General features: G+C 42.3%; 1 protein-coding gene across 1 annotated transcript; it reads right to left on the reverse strand.

Annotated features, from left to right (window-relative positions):
* Window positions 1–235: 235 nt before the first annotated feature.
* On the reverse strand, window positions 236–24094 carry LIN28A (lin-28 homolog A). The gene is made up of 4 exons (XM_074191608.1): window positions 24064–24094; window positions 23367–23554; window positions 2909–3093; window positions 236–449 (listed from the first exon to the last, which is right to left on the reverse strand). Exons 1-4 carry the CDS (start codon window positions 24092–24094, stop codon window positions 236–238), a joined length of 618 nt encoding a protein of 205 aa, XP_074047709.1.
* Window positions 24095–24720: the final 626 nt, after the last annotated feature.

A 24720-nucleotide genomic window follows, 5' to 3' on the forward strand; every position in this document is an offset into this window, starting at 1 on the left:
CCCTCAGGATAGCCATGGGTTTATGTGGCTGGTGGTTCTGGGATGGAGGCAGGCCATGGATGGAGGGGCCTCTGAATATCTCTCTTCAAGGGGAAGGAAACAGTGCTGAGGACTCTGGACCCAAAACACTCAGAAGTGCCAGCAAGCTTCCCCCCCCTCCCCCCTGACCCAACCCATCCCACCCTGACATTCCCCACTCCCTGTTGACTGACGCCTGCTCCCCCCAGACCCCACTTCAATCTTGGGCCTCGGGGAGTAGGGCTGGGTTGTGGATCTCCTCCTCCTCCCGGAAGTAAGCAGGTTTCCCTTGTGAACTGGGAGACTGCTGAGCCTTCAGGGGGCATGAGGCCACCATGTGACTGATGCTTTGGCAGAAATGGCATTTCTTGGGCTGGGGTGGCAGCTTACACTCCTTGGCATGATGATCCAGTCCTCCACAGTTGTAGCACCTGTGGGATGGAAAGAGAGGTCAAACACTTGGTCAGTCACGGATTTGCATGCTCTCATAAAATGATCCTTGCACCAAGATACACCAAAGACACTAGCCTTCTAGAGCTTTTGAACATTTGGACTTTTTTTTTTCCCAATAAATTTTCATTTTCTTGTTCTTTGATACTGAGCCAAATCTGCTGGAGAAGCAGAACCCTTCAATTTATCTAGCATACACTGCCAGACATACCTTTGTTTAACTTCTCTCAGTTTTAGTTTCTTCATTTGTAAAGCAGGGATAAAAATAATACTGAGCTCCTCAGGATTGTGGTGAGGATCAGAGGGATAATATGTAAAAAAAAAAAAAACCCTTTGCAAACTTTAAAGGACTAGGTAAATGCCAGTTATGATTATTATAATAGCATTTATGTAATGTTTCAGGGTTCACAAAGCACTTTGCAAATATTATCTCATTTGATCTTCACAATAACTCTGGAAGGGAGGTACTGTTATTATCTCTATTTTATTGATGAGGAAACTGAGGCAAACAGATTAAATGACTTGCCCAGGGTCACACAGTTAATAAGACAGGATCTGAACTCAGGTCTCCCCAAATCTAGGTTCAGCTCTCTATTTACTGCACTACCTGATTGCTATATCATTATTAATGATTAAACATTTAAGGGCTGATCAATACTCTTCCCTTAAAAAATCTCCAGAACCTTTCTATTGACTATCTGGCATATATAATCTGCCCCCAATCTTTGTTTCTAACTTTATTTTCCTTTTACATACCCTGTGCTTTAGTCCAACAAGACTTTTCCACTAGCACATCTATACTTTTACACCCACCCCCAAGGTTATTGCTACATATGGGGAATCCTGTCTGCATCCATCACAACCTACCAAAATTGTTGTCCCCATCTTTTAAAGCCTTCCTCCTTCCAATGCTATTTTCATGAAACTTTTGCCCTAATTTCAGTCAAAAGTGATCTTAGGAAGATGTGACAAAAAATATTTGATTTGGAGTGAAAAGACATGGGTTTGATGCCTACCTCCCCTGCTTACTACCTGTTTAACATGGTAACCATTCATCTCTGGGACTCAGTTTCCTCATTTGCAAAATGAAGTTGGATTAGATCAGGGGTTCTTCACCCTTTTTACTATTATGAACCTCACATCAACCTCAGTTTGGCCAAACCTATAGAGCCCTTCTTAGAATAATGGTTTTAAATTAGGAATTGCAAAGGAGACAAAATATAGCAAAATAGTTATAATAAAAATATTTTGTTTAAAAAATTCTTCTGGCTCCCAGATTAAGAAGCTTTGTGCATAGATGAATTGTAAATAATTCCATGAATAGCTGACTATGATATTGAGCAAACTATTTTTGACTATGATTATCCAACATCAAGAAAGTGGACTCATTCACTAGCTTGGGTTATGATTATCAGATCCAATTTGGGAGGAGAAAGTTCCCCAATGGGATTAATTCTTACAGGCTCCTAATTAACCTTGGAGAAACCATATTGCTATTTAGCATTTCCAAATCTTAAAAAATCATCTCTTCCAATACTCTTTCTCGAGGAGGAAGAAACCGATGTCCAGAGTAGGGAAGTCTCTTGTCCCAAGATTATTGAAATTAGTAGTTTCATGCTTAGCCTTTCTTTGGAGGTGGGGATGGGGGCGGGGGTGGATAATACAGACCAAACTCAAGCTCCCAAATTTGTTCAACAAGGATCCTAACTAGGATCAGACTATTAGAGCTATTAAGGTCTTTAAAGACCATTGAATATATAAGGAAACTGAGTCTGAAAAAGGTAAATGTTACATAGCTGGTCATTTGCAAAGTCATTTCAATTTTGATTAAAATCAATTCTTTAGACTGTCATCCCTAGGACAAGTGGTTGCATTCATACTTGAGCCCTCTTATTCATTTCCACCCAAATTCCATTACCAGTTCCCCTTTCTCATTTGATCTTCACAATAACTCTGGAAGGGAGGTACTGTTATTATCTCTATTTTATTGATGAGGAAGGTGTTAACCTTCCTTTTCTTCGTTCTACCTCTTCTTATTAGGAACAAGGACAGCCCAAGTCACAGGATATTGAGACTGATAATCTGAGCATGGGAGACAAAACTTCCCATTCTAGAGAAAGAGTCTCTGTAAGTATTGTGAGTTCTGAACCCATCATAGCAAAAGATCTACCCATTACAGGTGAAGACAGGATGATGGGAGTGTATGCAAAAGGTCTTTCTGCCATCTGCCTCCCATGAGAGGGATAGGTGTCAAATCTCTAGGTCAGAAATCAGAGAAAGAAGACCTCTCTAAACCCTTAGAAAAGTAAGAAAAAACCATCAGGAGGAAATGGGGAGAAAGGACTCAATAGACATAATTCTCCAGTACCAGATATGAATGTGTCCCCTCACAGCTTCAGTTCAGCCCCATCCAGTTCTTTCCATCCTCCCATTATCATACCTGTCTCCTTTGGATCTGCGTTTCTGGAGCGTCTTCCCTTTGGGCCGCCTCTCACTCCCAAGGCAGAACACCCCACCAGGGCCCGTTACCCGGATTGATTCAAGACCCTTTGCTGATTTCTTAAAGGTGAACTCCACGGCCTCCCCTTCCTTCAGGCTTCGGAAACCTTCCATATGTAGCTTACTCTGAGGGGTGGGAAAACATTGAACGGTTTTAGATCATTTGTACTGTGACCTTTATAGCTCCAGCATAGCAGAGACTGATTTATAAATGTTTGTTAAAGGAAGGAATTTGTCCAGGCAAGAAGAGAGAGGTGTGGGATTGTAGGAATTCATGCAATGGAATTGGTGGATGTGGGAGAAGTTGTAAAGGTTTCTGGATGCACCTGGGGAAAGGACCAGCTCCTCTGGGACAGAGCTTATAGGTATTGCAGATTTTAACATGGCAAAGATCATATATATTATGGATAGATACATATGTCCCTATTATATTTGAGAAATAACAAGAAATAACAACTTTCCCACTCCCTGATATGAGCTGATTTTTTAGCACCAGCATTCTTCTGGTGATGCAATGTATGGTTCTGAATCACAGAAGACTATAATAGCCGAAAAAAATCACAATTATAGATGATCCAAAGGCCAATGGAAAGGTATGTGGTGTTGGGGGGGGGGGGTGTTGTGTGGAGGATGGAAAGCATTATCCAAGATAACTAGCAGAAAAGATCTCATTTAAAAATGAGATGATATTCAGAGAGGGAACTGTAGAGTCTGATTGCAAACCAAAGCATACTATTTTCAATTTTTAAAATTGGTTTTATACTTGATGCTTTTTCCTCCTTTTGTTCTGATGCTTCTTTCACAGAGTGACTAATGTAGAAATGTGTTTAATATGGTTGTGCATAAATAACCAATTTCAGTTGCTCCCTATTAAGGTGGGGGGAAGGGAAAAAAGGGAGGGAGAAAAGTATGGAACTCAAAACCTTACAAAAGAATGAATGGTGAAAATTATATTTGCATGTAGTTGGAAAAAACAAATAAAATATTTTTAAAATGAGATGATAGAAAAAGGAGGTGTGTAGTCACCCCTATCTCATGTGTCAAAGACAGGACTTGAACTCAGTTCTTCCTGACTCACAGCTTAGGGATCAGAGTGAGAGATGACAAGTTAAGAATTCAAGTGCTTCCCTGGAAACCCAATAGATTAGAAAGTCCTAGAGGAAGTCCTCCAGAAAGGTTGACATAGATTATAAATGTGAAAAGCAGGATGATCAAAGTTGTTCACAGTAAATGGAGTGCTGGACCTGGAGTCAGGAAGACTTTGAGTTCAAATCCTGCCTCAGATATTCACTAATGGTGAGAATCTGGACAAGTCACTTAATGGCTGCCTGCCTCAGTTTCCTATCTATATAATGGGAAAATACTAGTTCCTGGCTCCCAGGGTAGTTGAGAAGATCAAATGATCTAATAATAATAATTTATCATAGAGCCTAGCACTTAATAAACATCATATAAATGTTATGATGTGTGGGTTATTTTTATTTTTTTTAAAGCCAGACTTGTGACTTCATTACCACAGGGAACTCCAGATTAGGAGAAGACATCTACAAGAACAAATCATCAGTTGGTTGGCAACTTTGAAAGCAACTCTGATTGATGCTGCTTCTATAAAACTGTATATGGATACATACATATGGGGTTGGTATTGGCCCTGAGATTTCATTGGTATAAGGAAATACAGATGAGTTGAGTTTCTTTTCCTGATGCAGACCAGTAGCCTCTCTGCAACTAGAGGATTTGTCCAAGATCACAAGCAGAGAAATCACAGGAAATTTTTTGTTGTTTGTCCTTTTTTCCTCAAAGAGGACCATGACATCAAGGAGGTGATGCCATGACATATAAGTGAATTGGATTAGGAGGGAGAGATTTTTGCAGTGTCACTCTCTCCTCTGGAACTATCTGGGTTCAATGGCAAAATATTACATCTAATATAAAAGAAAATGTGTTAGAGTTGCAATTAGGAAAAACTGAGTTCAAATGCCATGTATCTGATATTTATTGGTTATATGACCTGTTTCTTCATCTGTAAGAGGGTCATCCTGCTTCATATCTGGTCACTGGATCTAGATGACTCCAGAGGAGAAAGCAAGACTGATGACTTATCACAGCATCCCCTCACTCAAATCCAATACATATGCTTGTCATGGCATCACCTCCCTGATGTCATGGTCTTCTTTGAGAATGAAGGGCAAAATCATCAAGAGCAAAAGAATAGCTATCTCATAGGGTTACTGTGAACCAATAATGCAAGTAAAATGATGTTCAAACAAAAAAAAAAACCCTTTTAAAACTTATAAATCTCGAGAACAACCAGGGTCTAAATAGACTGTCTATGAATAATAAAACCAGTCCCTCTGGCATGTGACTGGATTTAGAACTTCTGTGAATATATTCTCTTCTCCCTCCAAAGAACCTGGAGTTTGAATCCCATCTTAGCTACTTATTACCTATGTGATCTTAGCAAGTCTCCCTAAGCTAGTTTCCTCAAGCTATAAAATGAGAGTTGAAGATGAGCTCCATGGAACCTTCTGTCTCAAAAGTCTATCTTCCTATCAAGCATAGCCCCAAACCACAACTCATGGTGATATCTATAAAATCATCTAGAGATATTTTTTCTGCAGATATGGAGTTGGGGCAGACAAATACAGCCTTCTCATCACTGACCTCTAACCTGTCACAAAACATCAAGTCCACACATGGGGTCTCACAGAGGAGCTCATGTGTCACAAGCCTCTTTTCCACCCTCCCAAAGTCACATAGACCCTCATAAGATACATTGTACTACTCTACTAATATATAGTATTCAGCTTGTGAGGAAGTTTAGAAGCCATCTGTTCTAATAGAAAGAACAATGAACTTTGTGGTCACTCGTCTTCAGTAGTTCCCAACTGCCTATAGGATAAAACCATTAACCTAGAATTCAGGGTCCTCCAGAATTTGGCTCTAATTTATCTCTTCAGAATTACAGTGCATTACCCACAATTCACTTTCTCCCAACTGCATCATTTAGGCCGTTCCTTTCTTTTCCTTAACCTCTCCCCACCATCTTCAGTCTGACCAGTTGAAATTCTCCTTTTTGGAGACCCTGCTCAAGGGTCTTATATTGACCTAGATTTTAATCTAAACTCTACTAACCAATCAGCTGGTCCTGGAAAAGTTCATCTCAGCCTCAACCTAATCAGTAAAATGGGGTTGGCTACTCCATCTAGAAGACTGATGAGAAAAATACTATTTTTATATGTATGTATGTATGTATGTATGTGTGCATGTGTTTGCATGTATATACATATATATGGATACAGATACACATAAAACAGTAAACTGCTAAAGAAAATTCTGAACTCCTCCCCTTACTTTGCTTTGTGTGGAAGCTTGAGACCCAGTCTAGATAAATCCCTCAGTATTTAGGAGAGGGGCAGTGAACCTCCAGCCCAGTATTGGTCCGGTAACCAAAGGTAGGGACTCAAAATTCAATAAATCTAGTAGCTTCTTAGGGGTGAATTAATTAAATGTGTAACCAAATATTGATTGAAAATGATATTATAAATATCCAAATGGTCCTTGGTAGAAAAAAGGTTCCTAAACCTTGGTTTAGGAGATTGAAGAAGGCTCTGAATATGATATATATATGGCTACACATACAAACATATGGAGTCATGACTAAAATGACCTAATGACAAAATATACAGATATATGCATACACACACAGATAGATGCATAGTATGGACTTCTAATTCTCTTGCAATTCCCATGCCCCAATTGCACATTTGGATTGCACATTTGGATATCTCAGAATTAATTTCTTCTCTTTTAACATTCTGTCCTTTCCCACTGATCAGTGTGCTAATTGAAGTTTTTCCTCTGAGTCCCTTCCTTAGAGTCAATGGTTGAGTTTCCTGGGAATGAGGAAAAAGTTCCATTATCCTCAACCCTTGTTCTCTTCCAGTCTCTCCCCACCCCCCAAGCCCAGAGCTTTTTGTTACCTCTTAGTTGTGGGAGTTCCCAGGTTTCTGCCAGAATTGGTCCCTGCTTCTATAGCTCACACATACTTTTTGCCTCATGTCTTCCTTAGGAAAACAGTGGCAGGACAAACAGAATCAAACACAAGGAGACTATATCAGAGCACTAAATCAGTATCTTGACTCTTTTGCCCTCCTCATCACCTACCTTTCCCTCCTTGAGTCTCTCTACCAGCTTGGTCCCCACCCCCTTTTTGGTCTTTGCTCCTGAATCTGCTTTCTAGCTAAAGTTTACTTCCTCTCCAGCAATGTCCTGTTTTTTTAGATCTCTAGATCTCTCTTGCCTTTTGCTCCAAGGGAAGACTGTACATTTTTACTTTGTCAATGGATCAATCAGTGAATAAGCATTTATGAGCACAGGACTATACTAGCTCTAGGGCTAGCAGAGTATCTGCCACAATGTAGGTTTTAATACACTTACAGATTAATACTTATTGCTTGTTCTTCCCAGTCCCTCATTATTCCAGTGCCTTCCTTCTGTTAATTCTTATTTATCCTGTATATATGGCTTGTCTGTAGGGGATGGTAGATGGCTAGCATAGAGTGTTGGGTCTGAATTTGAATTTAGGAAGACTCATCTTCCCTAAATTCAAATCCCACCTCAGACACTTCCTAGTTGGGTGACACTGGGCAAATGACTTCACCTATTTGCCTCAGTTTTCTCATTTGTAAAATGAGCTGGAGAAGGAAATGACAAACCATCCTTGTATCTATCTCTCTGCCAAGAAAACTACAAATGGGGTACTGAAGAGTAAGACACAACAAAAAACTTGTGTGTGTATATATATATATGTATATATATGTATATGTATGTATGTATGTATTTGTTTGCATGTTATTGCTCCCATCCCTTCTTTAAGTTTTAGGTTCCTTACAGCCAGGTGCTATCTTTTGCCTCTTTTTTTGTATGGAGGGCTCTCTCTCTCTCATGCGACACACAGACACACAGACACACACACACACACACACACACACACACACACACACACACACAGTGATTAATGCTTACACACTTGACCCAGACAGTGTCAACCAACCCCTTTGGGTGGAGCAAGTTTCCTATCAGGGAACTATTCCAATGAAATCACAGGTTTATCCCTATCCAAATTCCTATCCAAATTTACAAAAGACTATTGAAGTTTAGGAAATTAAAGTAACTTGATCCAAATTAAGCATGAGCTTCATGAGAGCAGGGACATATCCTACTTATCTTTTATACTATGCACCCATCCCAGAACCCATAAAAGAGGCAGATTGCAGATACCAATACATCTTAGAACAATTCACACAATCACAGGTCTGAGTAAAGTCACTCAATTTCTTCTACCTTTTAAAGTCCCCTTGGACCCATTTCTGCTCTCCCTAGGACCTAGTCCTCTATCTTCCTTGTTCTCCCCTTTCACATGTTATTTATCTTTCTTTTTAAAGCAGGGGTTCTCAGTCTTTTTTTGGGCTCCATACACTTGGTCTTCAGTAAACCTTGTAAATATATCATATTCAACATGAAATGAAATAAAATCTAGAATATATTATGTGTGGGCACCTACAAAATAAAAGAAAGAGATTGATTGGAGAATATAGTTTACTATTTCCTGAACCCCTTTGATAAGCTTTATATCCCCTGGTACATGCATATACCAGAGTTTGGGAACCCATGTATAAATCATGACCCTCTTTTTTTTTTTTCATTTTGTAAAGCCATCTCCAAGTGGGTTGGAATTGGTACTGTGGGTCCCCTTTCTGGCTCTAACCACCTTTTCCCCCTAGTATGGACCATGCCATCCTAAAACTTCCAACTCTAAACAGAATCAATTTAGTAATATTTATGTGGGACCAGGGTCTTTGTGGGGACACAAAATATGTGACCCTTGCTCCCAAGTAGCTTACTTCCCAATTAAAAAGACAAATGAAAGGTTTGGGGTTTGTCTGTCTTGGTCAGTGAACTTCTCTGAACCTCAGTTTCTTCAGCTGTAAAATGAAGTAATTAGATTAAATGACTTTAAAAGGTGCCTAATTACCAGCTCAAATATTTGTTCTTCTAAGGTTCTCATTTTCACCATTACCATTCTGGGTTGAAGTCCCTTTTCCTTGGACAGTATCTTCATACATTCTAGATTTTAATAACCTTTCCTTTCTCTGACAGTATAAAATCCCTTCCAGCCCAGACAACTCACATTCACATGAATAAATAAATTTTAAAAGTCATAAGCTGGATGAAAATTCAGAAACCAGAAATTCTTGTTAATCAGTAGTTATTCTCCACTATCATTACCCTAGGCTTTGAGCTGAATAGACAGAGAATGGTGGTCTCCAGGGTTCCCTCCTCCACCAACCCCCCTTTTCCCAAAACACACATATTTTGAATTCCTCCGTTATCAGATAGGTAATCAGCACATCCCAAAAGCCAGCCTCCTAACTCTTGCATTTGAAAGGAAGGGGCCCAGAATTCCTCCCCAATCCCTCCTCCCCCAACCACACACAAAGCAAGACATTCCCAAGCTGAGCCCTGCCTATCTTTCCTTCTCAACCCCCCCTCACATTTCCCCCCCAAAAAAGAAAAGGCACTGGGGGGGAGGGGCATAGGTCTGAGCTTCCCTCCTTAGGGCCAAGCCAGGAAAACAAAGAGCTGCTGCTGGTTGGTCCCTATGGTCAGATTCCAGGGGGAGCAGAGGTGGCAACCCTCCCCCACACTCTCCTAGCACATCTGAAATCTCCCCTTCCTCATCTTTCCTTTGCATTCTCAGAAGTCTAACTAGACAGAGCTGCTGACCAAGCCCCATCCCCCCTTACTCCCTAGACTGAAATGAGGGACACACACATAGCTTCTTTTCCTCCCCAATAAGCTTCTGGCTGGCCACAGCTGCAATACATCCAAAGTGGACAGGCAGGGCAGGACACCCCATCTCCAAGGGCTTCCCCTAGTTCTCCTTTCACTAGTCAGAGCAAGAGGCTGGGTGGAGGGGGGAGGAAGTGAAGGAAGCTGGCTTCAGACTCATCCTCCCTCCTACCTGAGTAAAGTCCCAACTTTTCACTACTTGGGAAGAGTGAAGCTTTGAGGGAATTCAAGGCTCCCAAAGCTTAATGAATGTTCTTTCATTCATTCATTTATTCCACTTCACATGGGGGTTGGGGGAAAAGATTCCCCAAATGCCTGACTCTTTTCACCCCACCTGGGAGGAGTATTGTGAAGGACATTCTAAGTTCACAGTGGCAGGACTAGCCAAATGCCATCTCTTCTAGGAAGCCTACCTTGATCCAACTTTGTAATCCTTAAGGCACCTGGTTTGGTAAATTTTTAAGCAAAGTCCTTGATTGCTGAGTCCAGGTTCCTTGTTAGCAGAACACAGGGTCTGACAGGGCAGTCCTAGCTGAAAAGTCTTGGATCACCAGCCTGGTGACATGCTATAACCTGGATAAATCTGGGTTAGATCAGGACCAGGGGCATCTACTGTGGGTTGGTGGGATTTTTTTCATCACAATAGAGGGGCTTGAAAGCTGACCAACAAATCCTGAATGTATTGAAGAGAAATAAAATTATCTCTGTTTATGTCTCATCCCCCTTCTAGGTAAGCTGTGTGTGTGTGTGTGTGTGTGTGTGTGTGTGTGTGTGTGTGTGTGTGTGTGTGTGAGAGAGAGAGAGAGAGAGAGAGAGAGAGAGTCAGAGGGACAGAGAGACAGACACAGAGACTTTAGCTAAACTTTGACTCTACCCAAAGACATACCACAATGCTCTGAAAGAAGGTGGTTAATGAATGCCTTTTGAAAGAATAAATGTTTGTTGAATGGGAAAGCCAGGACAGAAGGGTTCCAGTAAGAAGGAACAAGATTTTTCCATACCCTTTTCTCTATTTCTCTTCCTCTGTCTGTCTGTCTCTCAAGCTGGAATATTTAGGGAAGGACAAAACAACTGGCAAATTACCCTACCCTAGCTTCTAGAGAATTTCTGAGATCCCAAATAAGGTTCATTGGGTAGACCTGGGGAGAGTTGAGGAGAACTGACTCAGAAGAAAAAGAATTCAAACTTCTATACCTTTTTCCCTTAATGCATCTTGTAAGGTGGGTCTTAAAGTTGTCACCATGAGAAACCCTAAAGCTCAGAAGTAAAGTGATTTTTACCTATCTACAAAACCACAAGACAACTTCTATTAAATACCTCTTCTTTAAAGTTTACAAATTCCTTTCCATACAGACTATCTCATTTGATTCTTACAACTCCTAGAGGTAAACACTACAGGTATTATTTCCATTTCCTAGATGAGAAAACTGAGATAGAAGTTAAGTGACTTGGCTCAGGGTCCCATGGGCACACCCAGGAAGGATCTGACTAGTATTGCTGCCTCCAAGTTCAGTACATTCTAATTCCTGAGGCAGCTTTGTTGTTCACTTGGTTCAGTCATGTCCATTTGGGGTTTTTCTTGGCAAAGATACTGGAGTGGTTGGCCATTTTTTTGCTCCAGCTAGTTTTACAGATGAGGACACTAAAGCAAACAAGGGTCACTTGCCCTGAGACCACTTAGGTGGTATGGTAGATTGAGTGTTTGTATTTAGAGTCAAGATGACCTGAGTTCAAATGTGACCTCAGACTCTTATCAGATGTGTGACCATAGGTAAGTCACCTTAAATCAAACAAAAATGAAACAATAAGCATACTCTCTGCCTTAGTTTCCCCATCTTCAAATTAAAGCTGGACTTTATAAACTCTATGGTTCTTCCCAGCTCTAAAACCTTTGGCTTTTTAACTAGAGCCTTCCAGTTTTCTTACATCTTCCATCCCTCACATCTTCCATCTAGTGACATTGATTTCTTTGCAGTTCCTCATATGAGATACTTCATCTTCTGACTCAAAGGGATTTTCATTGGTTAGCCCCCATTCTGGAAACTTTCCCTCCTCATCTCTGCCTCTTAACTTCCCTTAAGTCAAACCCTGAACTCCTTTGAATTCCCCCTGAACAGAGGGAGGATGCTAGCAAAGAGCTCTCATTTCCATTGAGCCAAAGTACTTTCTTTAAAAATCTTTCTGATAGGAAGAAAATTCACATTTTTCCAGCATGTTTAAGACCAGTACACTGGAAATATTTTATTAGACACACTTTAAAAATGCTGAAATGATTGGGCCTGGTATCCAGGCCTTTGAAATCTCTTCTGGCTCTACCTATATCTGTAATTCTAAGTCCCCTTGAAAGTTGTCTAATGGCCTCTAGAATTAAGCAATGTCAACTTTACCTTTTCCAAGACAAGTCTGAAGAAATACAGAGAAGGAGGAAAGAGCAAGAAATCCCAACCTCCCCTTCCTTGTTGACTAGACATGACCAGCAGGTGGCACTGCTGGAATGCCTAAGGAATCCACTGTGGTCTAATACAGATTTCCTAGGGTTTTCAGTAGAACTTGCTATGCTTCCTTATTTATTTGAAAGTAAATAAATTCTAGTCTATCATGAATATGTACATAAAGAAAAGCCACTATCCTCTAAGAAAGGAAATAAATTTTGGAATATTCCATGCATATGCACATGTAAAATAAACCAGATTAACTAATTACAATAGGATAACAGAAATCTACCACATCCTCAGAATGAGGATAACCCTAGGCTGAAAACCCCAACTAGACTAGAAAGTCATAGAAAATAGAAAGTAACTGCCAAACATTCTGCAGCTGCAAAATAGTTGCCTATTATATAAAAACAAACAAACAAAAATTCTTTGCTACATAGTCTGGCTATCTAGGAGTCCAAGAGGTACAAGAAAAAACAAAGGTGATTTAAAACAAAAGACATCAAATGGTTTCTCCCTTTCCACCCCCCCCAAAAAGGTAATAGGCTCCTAAGGAGATCTTCTCTGGCTGGAGCAGAGACAGGTGAGTCAAGGGCTGAGATATGTACCTACAGTATAGAAGGTATGCAGTTATATCTTCAACACACATGCACTCCCCACTTGCAATTCAATCTTTTTTTTTTTTTTTTGGTGAATGTTCTCTTCTCCCTTTTCTAGAGGGCATTAGACAGCTTTCAAGGGGACTTAGAATTACAGATATAGGTAAAGCCAGAAGAGATTTCAAAGGCCATCCAATCCAACACCTTCATTTTGCAGATGAGGAAACTGAAGCCCAGATAGGTTAAGTGATTTATTCATTATCACACAGTAGTAAGCACTCTAGAAGAAATCTTTTGTTTCCAGAGCCAGCACTGGGTTTCTGGAAGGGAATGAATGATATATAACTGAAAGAAAAGGGCTTGAGGAGTCAAGATCCTGGGTTCTAGTTTCTCTACCAGCAGGGTGATTTTGGACAGTTCAGTCTCCTTATTCAACAAATTATTTAGCATCTAATATGTGCTGTGAGATATAAAGTTAAGATGATATGACCTCTTGGAAATCAATCTAGTAAACTATGGTGGGCTTTAGTTCCCTTTCCCCAGATCTTAACATCTTATGATTCTATCAATACCATATGACATGACCTGCCCATTTATTAGCCAACCTGCCACATGAAAATAAGAGTAATTCAATTCCTTTACTCAAACCTGGAAGATAAGGGTGAAAGTAAAAACTGAGAGACAGAGACAGAAAGACAAAGATAAAAGAGAAAGAGTGGGGGGCTACAATACCTTTAGTATAGCTAGCTTAGTGGTGTCTAACAAGGTACTTCCTTCCCTCAGTTAATTAAAAGGACTATAATTCCAATATAAGCTTTTTTTAAGCTTACAAACTGATTCCCCCTTTGGATTCTCTCACATGAGTCTCATCCTATCCCAATGGAGAGAACCCAATCTCACCACTCTCATGGAACTCACCATTTCAGGGACTATAGGACAAGATTAATTCAGTAAACATTTACTAAGTATTTAACTAGGTTCTGGGGAATACAATGACTTTAAAAAAAAAGACAATAGTTTACATTCCACTATCTTAAGAGATAATTTTAGGCTACTCCGTAACCTTCTCTTCCCTCCCCCTCCCCTCCTAAAAGCCAGGATTTCAAATCAACTTAATGAAATACAACTTTCTGGGAAAGGGAAGAGTTAACCTTCTGGAACACTGGAATTAAATATAGAGATGAAGGGAAACAAAAACTTTATATTGGAGTGGAAATAAGACTTAGGGCACAGGTACTGAGATACTCTCATCTAACTCCTATGATTTACAGACCAGGAAACATTCAGAGGAAGGGATTGACTTGTCCAAGGTCACAGTAGTAGCAAGTAGGGAAAGGGAGTTCAAACTCAAGTCTTCAGACACCAAGTGCATTAAATCATAAACTACAGAACAATCTGTTTGTTGTGTCATTCACAAAGGTAAGACCCACTGGATTTTAGAGTTGGAAAGGATATCAAAGGTCATTGCCTTTAGTCCTTAAATAATCAGATTTTTACAAAGGAGGAAACAGTGTAAACAACTTGTCCAAGTCACATGGGACAAACTGAAAGCTGATGGTAGCTCAGGGAATATTCGGTCCAAACAAGGAATGGTAGGTCAGAGATTAAAAACAGGTAATTTTGCTTACATAAAATTGAAAAGCTTTTTTTGCACAAATAAAATCAATTCAACTAGGATAAGAAAGTTATACACTGGGGCTGAAAATCTTTGTATCAGATGTCTAAGATCTATAGGAATTGACATGAATATGTATTCTCCAGTGGATAAGCCGTTGAAGGATATGACAGTCTATTTTCCAAAATATTGTCAACTATTAACAATCAAATGAAAGACTGATCCAAATTACTATCACTAAAAGACAAGCTTATGGTAATAGTTCTTACTGAGGTTTTGTGTCATACCTAGGAAATTGGCAAAGATGACAAAAAATGGTAATTAAATGTTGCAGTAACTATAGAAGAAAAAGCAATGAAACAAGTCAACCATTCTGGAAAACAATTTTGGAAAAAGTGACTAAAATGTCCATACTATTTGACCCAGAGATTGCACTGTTTGGAATATGGCCCCTAGTTGGTCTAAAACAGACAGGTCCCATATATAACAACATATTGATAGCAATTTATTTGTAGCAGCAGAGAACTGGAAACAAAGTAATCACCCATCAATTGGGAAATGGCTAAACAAATTATGGTATGCAAATGTAGCGGAATATTATTATGCTGTTAAAATGACAAATATGAATTATAGACAAAGTCTGAGCTGAGTGAAATAAGCAGACACAGAAAAACAATTAAATAAACAAAGTGACTACAACAATGCAAATAGAAATAACCCACCATCACCACACTAACAACAAAGTCTTGGAATCTTGTGCAATTATAGTGATGAACCATAACCCTTGAAGAAATGAGCTAATGTCCTTCCCTTCTTTCCTTCCTTTGCTGAGGTGACTGTACATACTATAGACTTGGTTGATGGGTTGGTTAGTATGCTATCTTCCCTTTTTCTTCTCTCTTCTCTCTTTTTTAATCACTGTATCAAGGTAGATGTTGCTGGAATGGGAGGACTGAGGCTGGAGTCAGAAATATCTGAACTCAAATCCAACCTTAAATATTTACTAACTGGGTGACCCTGAGTAAATCACTTAACCTCTTCCTTAGTTTCCCCAAATGTTAAATTGGGGATAATAACAGCAACCCTACCTCATTGGATTGTTGTGAGATCAAACTTTATTTTTAAAAGAAACGAATAGAGGAGTTAATAGCAGAATTGGAACCTTTGAAGGTCAGGTTCCTCATTTATAAATTATGTTAGACAATAGTCTCTGAGGCTTCTAGACCTTACTAGGAGGACCTCCAAGGAGGGTACAAAGGGATACCCCCCACACACAAACTGTCCCAACCAAAGTTCTCTAGTTTCATTAAGACATAACCACCCAACTTTGTGCCCCATGTGTTCCTTTTCTAGGGATCAAGGTCATCTGCTCCTATTCCCCCCTCCGTTCTAGGCAGAATCAGAAATACATCACTAATTATTCTTGCTGACCTCCACCAAGACCAATTGCAGGTACCTGGGAAATCTCACTTCTCACTATTACAATAAAAAGACATAAGGGGAGACCCAGGTCCCAGCTCTGTGGGCAGCAATGCATTCATACCTTGCTTTGATGACTGTTTTACTTCAAGACCTACTATATCCCTTCCAATTCTTGGGTAGGAGTGCTAGAAAATAGTATTTATTCTCTCAGATCTGGGTGCCCCAGGACCATCAAGGTACCACTTGGTACATCTTCTCCACTTACAACCACTATACTGATAAAGTCATTGAAATCAATCACCTTTGCCCACTTACCACACTTTCCTCAGAATCAATTGTTGCCCGTAATTTATTTTTTCCAAACATCCTGAGAATCAGTTAATAATGTTAGCCAGTTTAGGTACATCTAATCAACCTACTGCTAGAACTTTTAAGAACATTCCAGGAAGAAATGGAAATTCCTGGTTGATAAGTGATATATGCCCCAGAATATCCTGAACTTATTGGCACAGTGTGTGATGGAATTCTGATTGTCAGGACCTTTCTGAAGCACCAAGCAGTTTTCCTTTTCGGATACCTGGGCAGCAAATTCACTTCATCAACATAATATTTATATGGGATATTTCAAAAATCTTCATGCAGCTTTAAGCTATTAGAGATTGAAGTTGCACTAAAAACTTTTGGGATATCCTATTTAGTCTTTCAAGTTTGTAAAATCTTCATATTAACTTACTTCTGTATCATTCTCCCCATTTTATATATCAGGAAACTGAGGTTCAATGAGATATGATTTGAGCAAGACTAAATAGCTAGAAGGCAGAGTCCAGTACTTGAACCCACATCCTTCTGACCCTCAGTCCTCTGCAATTTCCCCTACAAACAGCTTGCCACAGCATAGGAATATCCTCTCTATGACATGAAGAGGTCATCATCACACCCCTTCTTTATATTATACATGTTGGGCTGAGGAGTATTTGTGGGAATGAATGAGATGGGTAAGAGCTTGAGCTCCATTAGTTACAAATAATGGAGGACATTAGTATCTCCTGTTTCAAAGGTTGCTTCAAGTGAAACATTTCATAAATCAAAAACTATGAAGCACCATAGAAATGAGGGGGATGATGATTATCAAATGCTGACATTCATGTAGCATTTATCTTGATCTCGAGAGATAGAACAGTGTGATGATTCCATCTTATCAGAGAATCATAGATTTAAAATAGGGAGGGACCTGGAGAAGCCATTGAGTATTTATATTATTGGATGAGAAACCAAGGCAAATAAAGTCAAATGATTTGCCCAGGATCACACAGTTAACAGTTTAATGCAGCAAGGTTATCAATCTCTCCTCAGCACCAAGTTAGCTATCTTCTATGTGTATTGTATCTACTTTTTTGTACATGTTTTTATTAACACTGGAATGCAGGATCCTTGAGAGGAAGGATTATTTATTACTTTTTTCTTTGTATCATTAGTGATTAAAACAGTGCAGCAAAAGCTTACTAAATCCTGGTTGACTATTGCCATCAGACTTAGTGTGAACAACTTCAAGGAGAAGAGATGGAATCACAGAAATTATTTTATTGCCTCTCTGCTCCAAATGTTTCAGTAGGGGTGGACCAGAGAGAGAGGTAAGGGTTACTCACAACCCAATTTAGAGCAGACAATACAAGTATTATCAACCCTTTTTATGGATGAGGACAACTGAGGATTGAATAGAAGTACCTTCAGCAGCACTGGGACTCACACCTTGACTCTCTGACTCCACCTTTTGTGATCTCAAGCAAATCACTTTTCTTTTCTGGACCAAATAGTTTCTTCACTCATATAAAAAGAGGGAAAAGGTATTGGCTTCCCATTTGAGTAGTAGCTGGATTGATCACTTGTCAGGGGTGTTAGAGGAGGGACTCTTCTTTGTGGTGTGAATTGGATGTGTTAAGATGGTCATCAGAAACTCTTCTAACTTTCAAATCTATGACACTGTCTCCTAACTAGCTGCTGAGGTCCCTTCTTGCCTTGAAATCCTGGGTTCTTTCCAAACAGCCTTTCAGGGAAGATCTTTCTTAGATCCCACTTCCAGTCCAAGTATTTGGTATGGGGAACAGTTTGAGTTGGGAAAATGGGAGGGAAAAAGCTTCGAACTTTGCCTCTTAAAGGGCAAAAAAGAGAGAAGGGCTTGGAAGGAAGGACAGTTCTCAAGGGGAGAACTTGGCCAATTGGAAGAGAAAGGGGACTAATTAAGATGCAAATAAGTATCATCCCCATCCCCATTAGGACCCCAGCAGGGAAATTGTCCAGGAATTAAAAACTGGGGGGGGTACAAACTGGGGGAGTGGGCAGAGCAAAGGGTTTTCCCTCCTCCCTCCCCCCACAGGCAGAGAGAGTGGGAAGTCTCAAAGAGGGTAAGAGGACTACTTTAACTGTTAGCAGCAAGAAGTTCTACCCCATCCCCAGGAAAATGCAAACTTCAGGAAACACTTTCTGTCTTAATATCCTCAGGGTCTAGGCCCAAATTGCTTTGGACATGGTAGGGACTTTTTAATAATTTGTTAACTCTTTCTATAGAATCGATTTTCTTTGAAGCTCTATTTTATGTATATGTTTTAAAAAAAATTATTCTGAGAGGTTTCACCCAACTACCCAAGAGGTCCAGGGCACAGAAAATGTTAAGAATCCCTGTGGTAGAGATTAGAAACTACGAAAAATTTATTTTTTATATGTTGACTAATTTTGTAAAGAAGCTTTTTATCTCTTTTTAATTCTTGTTATAAGGATGCTTGTCTGGGTCGGGGAAAGGAAGATTATATTGAGAAATAAAAATGATGAAAATCCTCCAGAAGATATCAATAAAATTTCAAATTAAGAAAAATAAGAGGCTAGGGGGAGGTTAAAAAAAATCAATTGTGGGGATAGGAAAGGGGAAGGGACTGTGGTCTGTTAAGCAGGGCTGGCAAAAAGAGTTAATAAATTGTTTTTTTTCTTTTTCCCCTTTCCTCAGAAAGGGGAACTCCAACTCACCTCCCCCCATGCCAAACACTATCTCCTGGGGTTCCCCACAAACATATGCTTGCTTGTCCCCTAACTGCAGACCTTGGGAGGTCCCCCCCCCCAAACCATGCTCCTTAGAAAATTCCAAAGGACTTTTCTCAGACCATTAGAGGTCAGCTTTGGGGAAATTCCAGCTTTTTGTAATTAGAGGTAGCATAATTCAACAAATATTTATTAAGTACCTACTATATTACATGCATGATATTTCCAAGACAAGAGTGAAAAGATCAAATTGGTTTCTGCGCACCCAAACACCTGCAAGTAACTTACATTCTACTGAAGAATTATGTCAACACAGACATAAATTGGGTACAAAGATCTGCTAAAGAGGGAAAATGCTGAACAGCTGGGGCAAGAGTCACAGACTAAGAACCAGAAAGAACATCCAACTGAATACAGTTGGCCAGATAATGGCTATATAACTCTAAATGGAGTGAGATCTTTCCCTCTCTGGGTTTCATTTCCCCTGTTCATCACCAACAAGCATTTCCCAAGATCTTACTTTGGGACAGGCACTAAATTAATGGGATGCAAAGAAACAAAATCTGGGTCCCTGCCCTCAAAGGAACTCATAGTCTCATGAAAGCGATAATATAAAAAGTATGTATACTGTATATGTGGAAGGTGATCTTAAAGGAGAAGCCAAGCCCTAGGAAGACAAAACAGGAGAGGGGAAGAAGGGACTAGGAAAGTTCTCTGGGTCAACCCTCACCCTTACCCAGTCTACCAAGGGATTGAAGTAGTTGGATTAAATCTCCCAGAGGTCCATTGAATCAATCAACCAGTAGACATTTATTATGTGCTAACTGGGTACCAGGAACATAAAGTAGGTAGAAAATAAAATGTGTGCCAAAAAAAAAAAAGTAGAAGGTAATTTGGGAGGGGGCAATAGCAATAGCAGAGAGAAATGCCAAGAAAGGACTTTCTAGGAAGTTTAACTAGGTAATGGTACTAGAACTTTGAGGGAGGGTAGGAAGTCTGAGAAGAGATGAGGGGAGGGAGTGCATTCCAGATATGGAAAACAGTTCAAAGGCATGGAGTTGGGTGGCTATGGAATGTGACTGGCCAGATTAGAACCAGCTTGTAAAGGGCTTTAAATGCCAAACAGAAGAGTTCATGTTTGATTTGGGATGCAATTGGGAACTACTGGAGCTCATTCAATAAGACTAAATTCTATGATCCTATATCATTCCCTCCCTCTCCCTCTCTTCTACTGAATTCTGGCAGAAAAACCTTTTTTCGGTCACTTAGCCTTAAATTCAGTGCCCCTCCTCCATCCATCAATCTCTCACAAGAGTAAAAAGCCTAAGTGAGGGGAGTTCAGTCCCAAGTAAAGTTAGAGAGCTTGCTTAGACTATGGGAGATCCAGGAAAGCCTCATTCCTGCCCATAACACCTTTTCCAAGAACACTTAGGTGAACTACCCTAGTAATCTTAAACACAAAGGAAAAGGAGAAGTTAAGAGCTTCCTTTCACTCCTCCCACCCAGGCAGCAGAATATTGCCTAGTCTCAGGTCCTAGAGGCAAGGTGTGTAGCACTTGCTCTCCACAAAGTCAATATTTCTAAATTACAGAATGATAAAAATATCCATCTTGGCAATGATACTAGGGAAATAACCTTGGGCTGGAACTTGTGACCTTGGCCAAATTCCTTTTGAAGGGTGTTAAGATTGCATGAACTCTCCATTCAAGCTTTGTATTTCCATCACCTACAATAATTTCTTGATAAAAGAATAATTGGTCCAAGATCCCTCCAAGCTTTGACTTTCTGTTCTAAGATCCCATTCAGCCTTATAATAGTTTGATGCTTTGATAGTGGGATTCCAAGATTATAGGGTTAACAATTCACCAAAGAGTTTAATAGGAGTCAACCAGGGTGGGTTCTGGTCTCAAGACACAGAACCCCACCTGCTCCCCTAGACCTAAATCTTCCCTTAAGAAATGAGAGCACGAGAGGTGGAAAATCAATGGAAAAGTCCAAGAATTCAAGAGGGAAACCTCTTATCCCCTCCCTGGTTCAGTAGCCTTGTGGAGGGGGGGGGCAGGAGTTGAATCTAACTGACTCCTTCATTTCAGCCTCACAAAGTTGGGGAAGCTGCCCAGTTAGTTTCCAGTCCCAGAGAGATTTTAATCTCTTTGTGATCAGATAAAGGGGAGAGAGGGGGAGCATTGCCTCCCTGCTGGGGAGGGCCATTCAAAGCTGGTTCCTGTAATAAAGTGATTTAATAGATCTAAAGAGGCCAATTCCCTTCTTTCTCCCACAATTACTTCCTGTGGGTTATTCACATATGTAAATGAGGCAGGAAGGGGGGGTAAGGGAGAAACCATTAAACTAGACGTCTGGTTGGGTAGGGGGGAATATGGGGGTGGGCTTGGGGCTAACAATAACTTTGAAATCACCATCTACCAAAGTCCCCCTAAGCCTTCTTAGAACAACATGTCTTCTACCCCCCCACTTCATCATTCCTCCCTTCTCCTAAGTCAAAAACTCTCCAATATCTCCAGATCCCCTAATTACTGATCTTCACATCACTCTCCCAAATTATTGTTCTTTAAGGCTCCATTTCCTCAGTCACAACTGACCTTCTTATCCTTCTCAATAGTTTTGGGGGATACAGTCTTCGACAACTCTTCTTTATCCATGCAAAGTCCTCCCCTTCCAAGAACATCCCTGCCCCCCAGCTGCATTCTGGTCCATTTTTTAAAGCACAATTCAAATCTTACCATCTATGATGCCTGGCTTTTGGGACACAAAACCATCTAGCCTGTGAATACACTTTATCCCTCAGGTTGGATTTTAAGCTCCTTGAGGACTACCTCTGCTCTAGTGTTTGAAATAATCAGCAATAGCCAAGTCTACAGAAAGAATATCTTAACTGAAAATGGATCTGAAGTAATCAGCCTTCCAGGGCTTTAGTTATTTACCCAACATACATTCACAGTTCTCCAGATCCCCTGGCTATTTGTGATTGCAAGCTAAATTCAATTTCTCCCAATCTCCTTCTCTCCCCCATAATCCCCAACTCTCTCCCCAGCCTTGGGTTCCAACCCTCAATTTCTTATAGTCTCCCCCCCCACACACACACACTTCTAAGCCAAAGGTCCTAGAGAACAGAGTTCAATCCTTCAAAAACAACCCCTAAATCTTTGTGTCTGATAGGATGATAGCGACAGGGAGAGGTAATGGACAAAAGCCCTAAGGGTGAGTGCCCAGAATTAAGGTCTAAATTGGAACCCTTCTTACTTGCCCAACTGCAATCCTGGGGCACTTCCTTTGCAAATAAGGGAAAAGGAACCCAGGACTGGATAACAGCTTTAGGGGGGATGAGATATATCTGCATTCCCTATCTCTGGAGGGAGGGAGGCTGCAGACAGACTAGACAAATCAAGGGTAGGGCGGATGAGTGAAAGGGTGGAGGGAGGTCCAGGAGCCCCAGGCCCCTTCTGTTTGTGTCCTGGAATGTTAGGGCAGCAATTTGAGAGCCGTCTGGGGCCATAAATGCCAAGTCTGGAAGAATAGATCCGGAGCCTAGACTGCCCTCCCTCCCCCTAGCCCTGCCGAGCTGGGGCGACACTGAATTTCACCCCCACGGAGTTGAGCAGTCTGCTTTCACTGAGAACTTGGGGTTGCTCCCGCCTTTCAGAACAGCCCCAGTCCCTGGCTCTTGGCGCCGGTCTCTTTTCTCGGTCAGCTCCAAATTCAAGAAGCATCCGAGTCACTTGAGTTTGGTGGGTTAAAGGGGTGGTGAAGAAGTTCTCCAGGAGATGGGGTTTGATAGGGGGGAGGGGGAAGAGAATAGGGGACATTAATTAACATCAAGTTCTCTTTCTTCTCTGCTCTCCCTCTTTCTAAATCAGGAGGGCCATCATTTCCACAACTCAAGTAGCTGGCACCCAGGGAAGAGGAAATCTAGTGACTTTAAATCCCCAGTTCTCCCAGAAGCTCTCCCTCTCTGCCAACTCCACTGAAACATTAATAGACAAATCCGATCGCCTGCCAGTCACTTAGTGTTTCCCCCTGCGCCGCCGCCGCCGCCGCACCACCACCACCTCCCAACTCTTTCGACCTGCTGGCTCCCGGCTCACCCCCATCACCTCCCACCAGGCAAGGACAAAACCACTTCAGTTTCTGCCATATGGGGATCACCTCCCTGGCCCCTGGCCCCCAAGGGGATGAGGTACAACGGACACGTGGTAGGGGAAAAGGAAAGCTATGAAGGGTTCATGTCGGAGGGAAGAGTGGAGGGGGATTAATTTGGGGGGCTCACACCACATCCACCGGGAGCACCCCTTCGGGGTCGAGGCAGTTAGATTAGGGAGATTCTCAGAGGAGTAGGTGCAAAATTGGGGGTCTCTGCCTTTGGCCCTGCTCAGGGCGGGAGAGGGGGTCGAGGCGACAGAGATGGGGCATCAGGACACCTCTCACCTGGTGCACAAAGACGTCCACAGGCGGGTCGAGCGCTACGCCCGCGCGGGCGGTCATGGACAGGAAACCGAAGCCCATGCGCACATTAAACCACTTACAGATGCCGGCGCCGTGGAGCGGCTGCGGCTCCTCGCCAGCCCGGGCCGCGTCCCCGGTAGCCGCCTCCTCCGCTGCCTTGGCGCAGCTACCTGGGTGGGGAAAGCAGCCACAGTGAAGGCTCAGTTGAGCCCCACGACCCGCGCCCCACCTCCCCCAGGAACCTGGACCCTTCTAGACTTCTGGCGCGTGGGAATCCAGGCGTCTGGGGGCTCCCAGCCCGCGAGAGGGGAGAGCCAGGGACCTGACTCGGGTCATCGCCCCCCCCTTCCCTCCCGCCGAGCGCAGCAAGTCACTAAAAGCCTAGCTGGCCCCCGAAAGTTTCCCAGCCCTTCCGCAACTCCGAGCTGTCTCCGCGCGTTCTCGGGACCCGCGGACGGGCAACCGTCCCGGCTTTGGGGAGGGATGCCCCTCCTCTCCCTGCGTGCCCCCGCCCCTGCCGGGAAGCTGCAGCCCCGGAGCGCGTGCTGCCCGGACCCCTGGGTTCCTGGGGCCGAGGAGGGGCCTCCAGACCCCTCGGGGTGCCCTGTCCTACCTCCCTCTCCCCCCCGGCGCAAAGATGTTCCCATCCTTGCCCAAGTTCCCAGTCGCGAGCCCGAACCTGCGAACTGCTGGTTGGACACAGAGCCCATGGTGGTCGGCTGAGCACCCGCGGCCCCGGGCCCCTGGTCGGGCGGCAGCAGGCCCCAGAAAAAACGTCCGAAGGCAAAGGAGGGATCCGGGAGGAGGCCGCTACATCTCCACCGGCACAAAGGCGGTGGGAGGGCCCACGGCTTTTCAAAGGCTCCCAAATTCTAAAAGACAATAACCCCCCGCGGGCAGCCCCCTCCTCTCCTCTTCCCTCCCCTCCCCTCCCCCACTCCCAGCTCTGCTCTGCCCAGCTCTCCCTCCATCCCTCCCCCCCCACCCCATGCCTCGGGCCGCTGACACCTCTGCGCTCTCCTAGCTCTGCACCTGGAGGGCCAATGGATAAACCTCAGGCCATGGGGACCCCCTTTTATGACACCCCCAGATACTGAGAGACCTTGAATTTGGGGTCACTTTCCTTTATAGGATCAATGGGGGTCATTAGGGAAGAGAAAACAGTCTGAAGCGGGGGAGGGTGTCTCATGGGGGGGCTCTTCCCAGGGTCCCCCCTTTCCCCAGCCACGTGACTACATCCCCTTCCCATCTCCCCGCGAGGATAATTACACATTCCTGAGAGTTGGGGGAGGGAGGTGTGAGTCGGAAAGCGTCGGCCAATCAGGGACACAAACCA

The sequence above is a fragment of the Macrotis lagotis genome, chromosome 1, assembly GCF_037893015.1.
Source record: "Macrotis lagotis isolate mMagLag1 chromosome 1, bilby.v1.9.chrom.fasta, whole genome shotgun sequence".
NCBI classification, from domain to species: domain Eukaryota; kingdom Metazoa; phylum Chordata; class Mammalia; order Peramelemorphia; family Peramelidae; genus Macrotis; species Macrotis lagotis.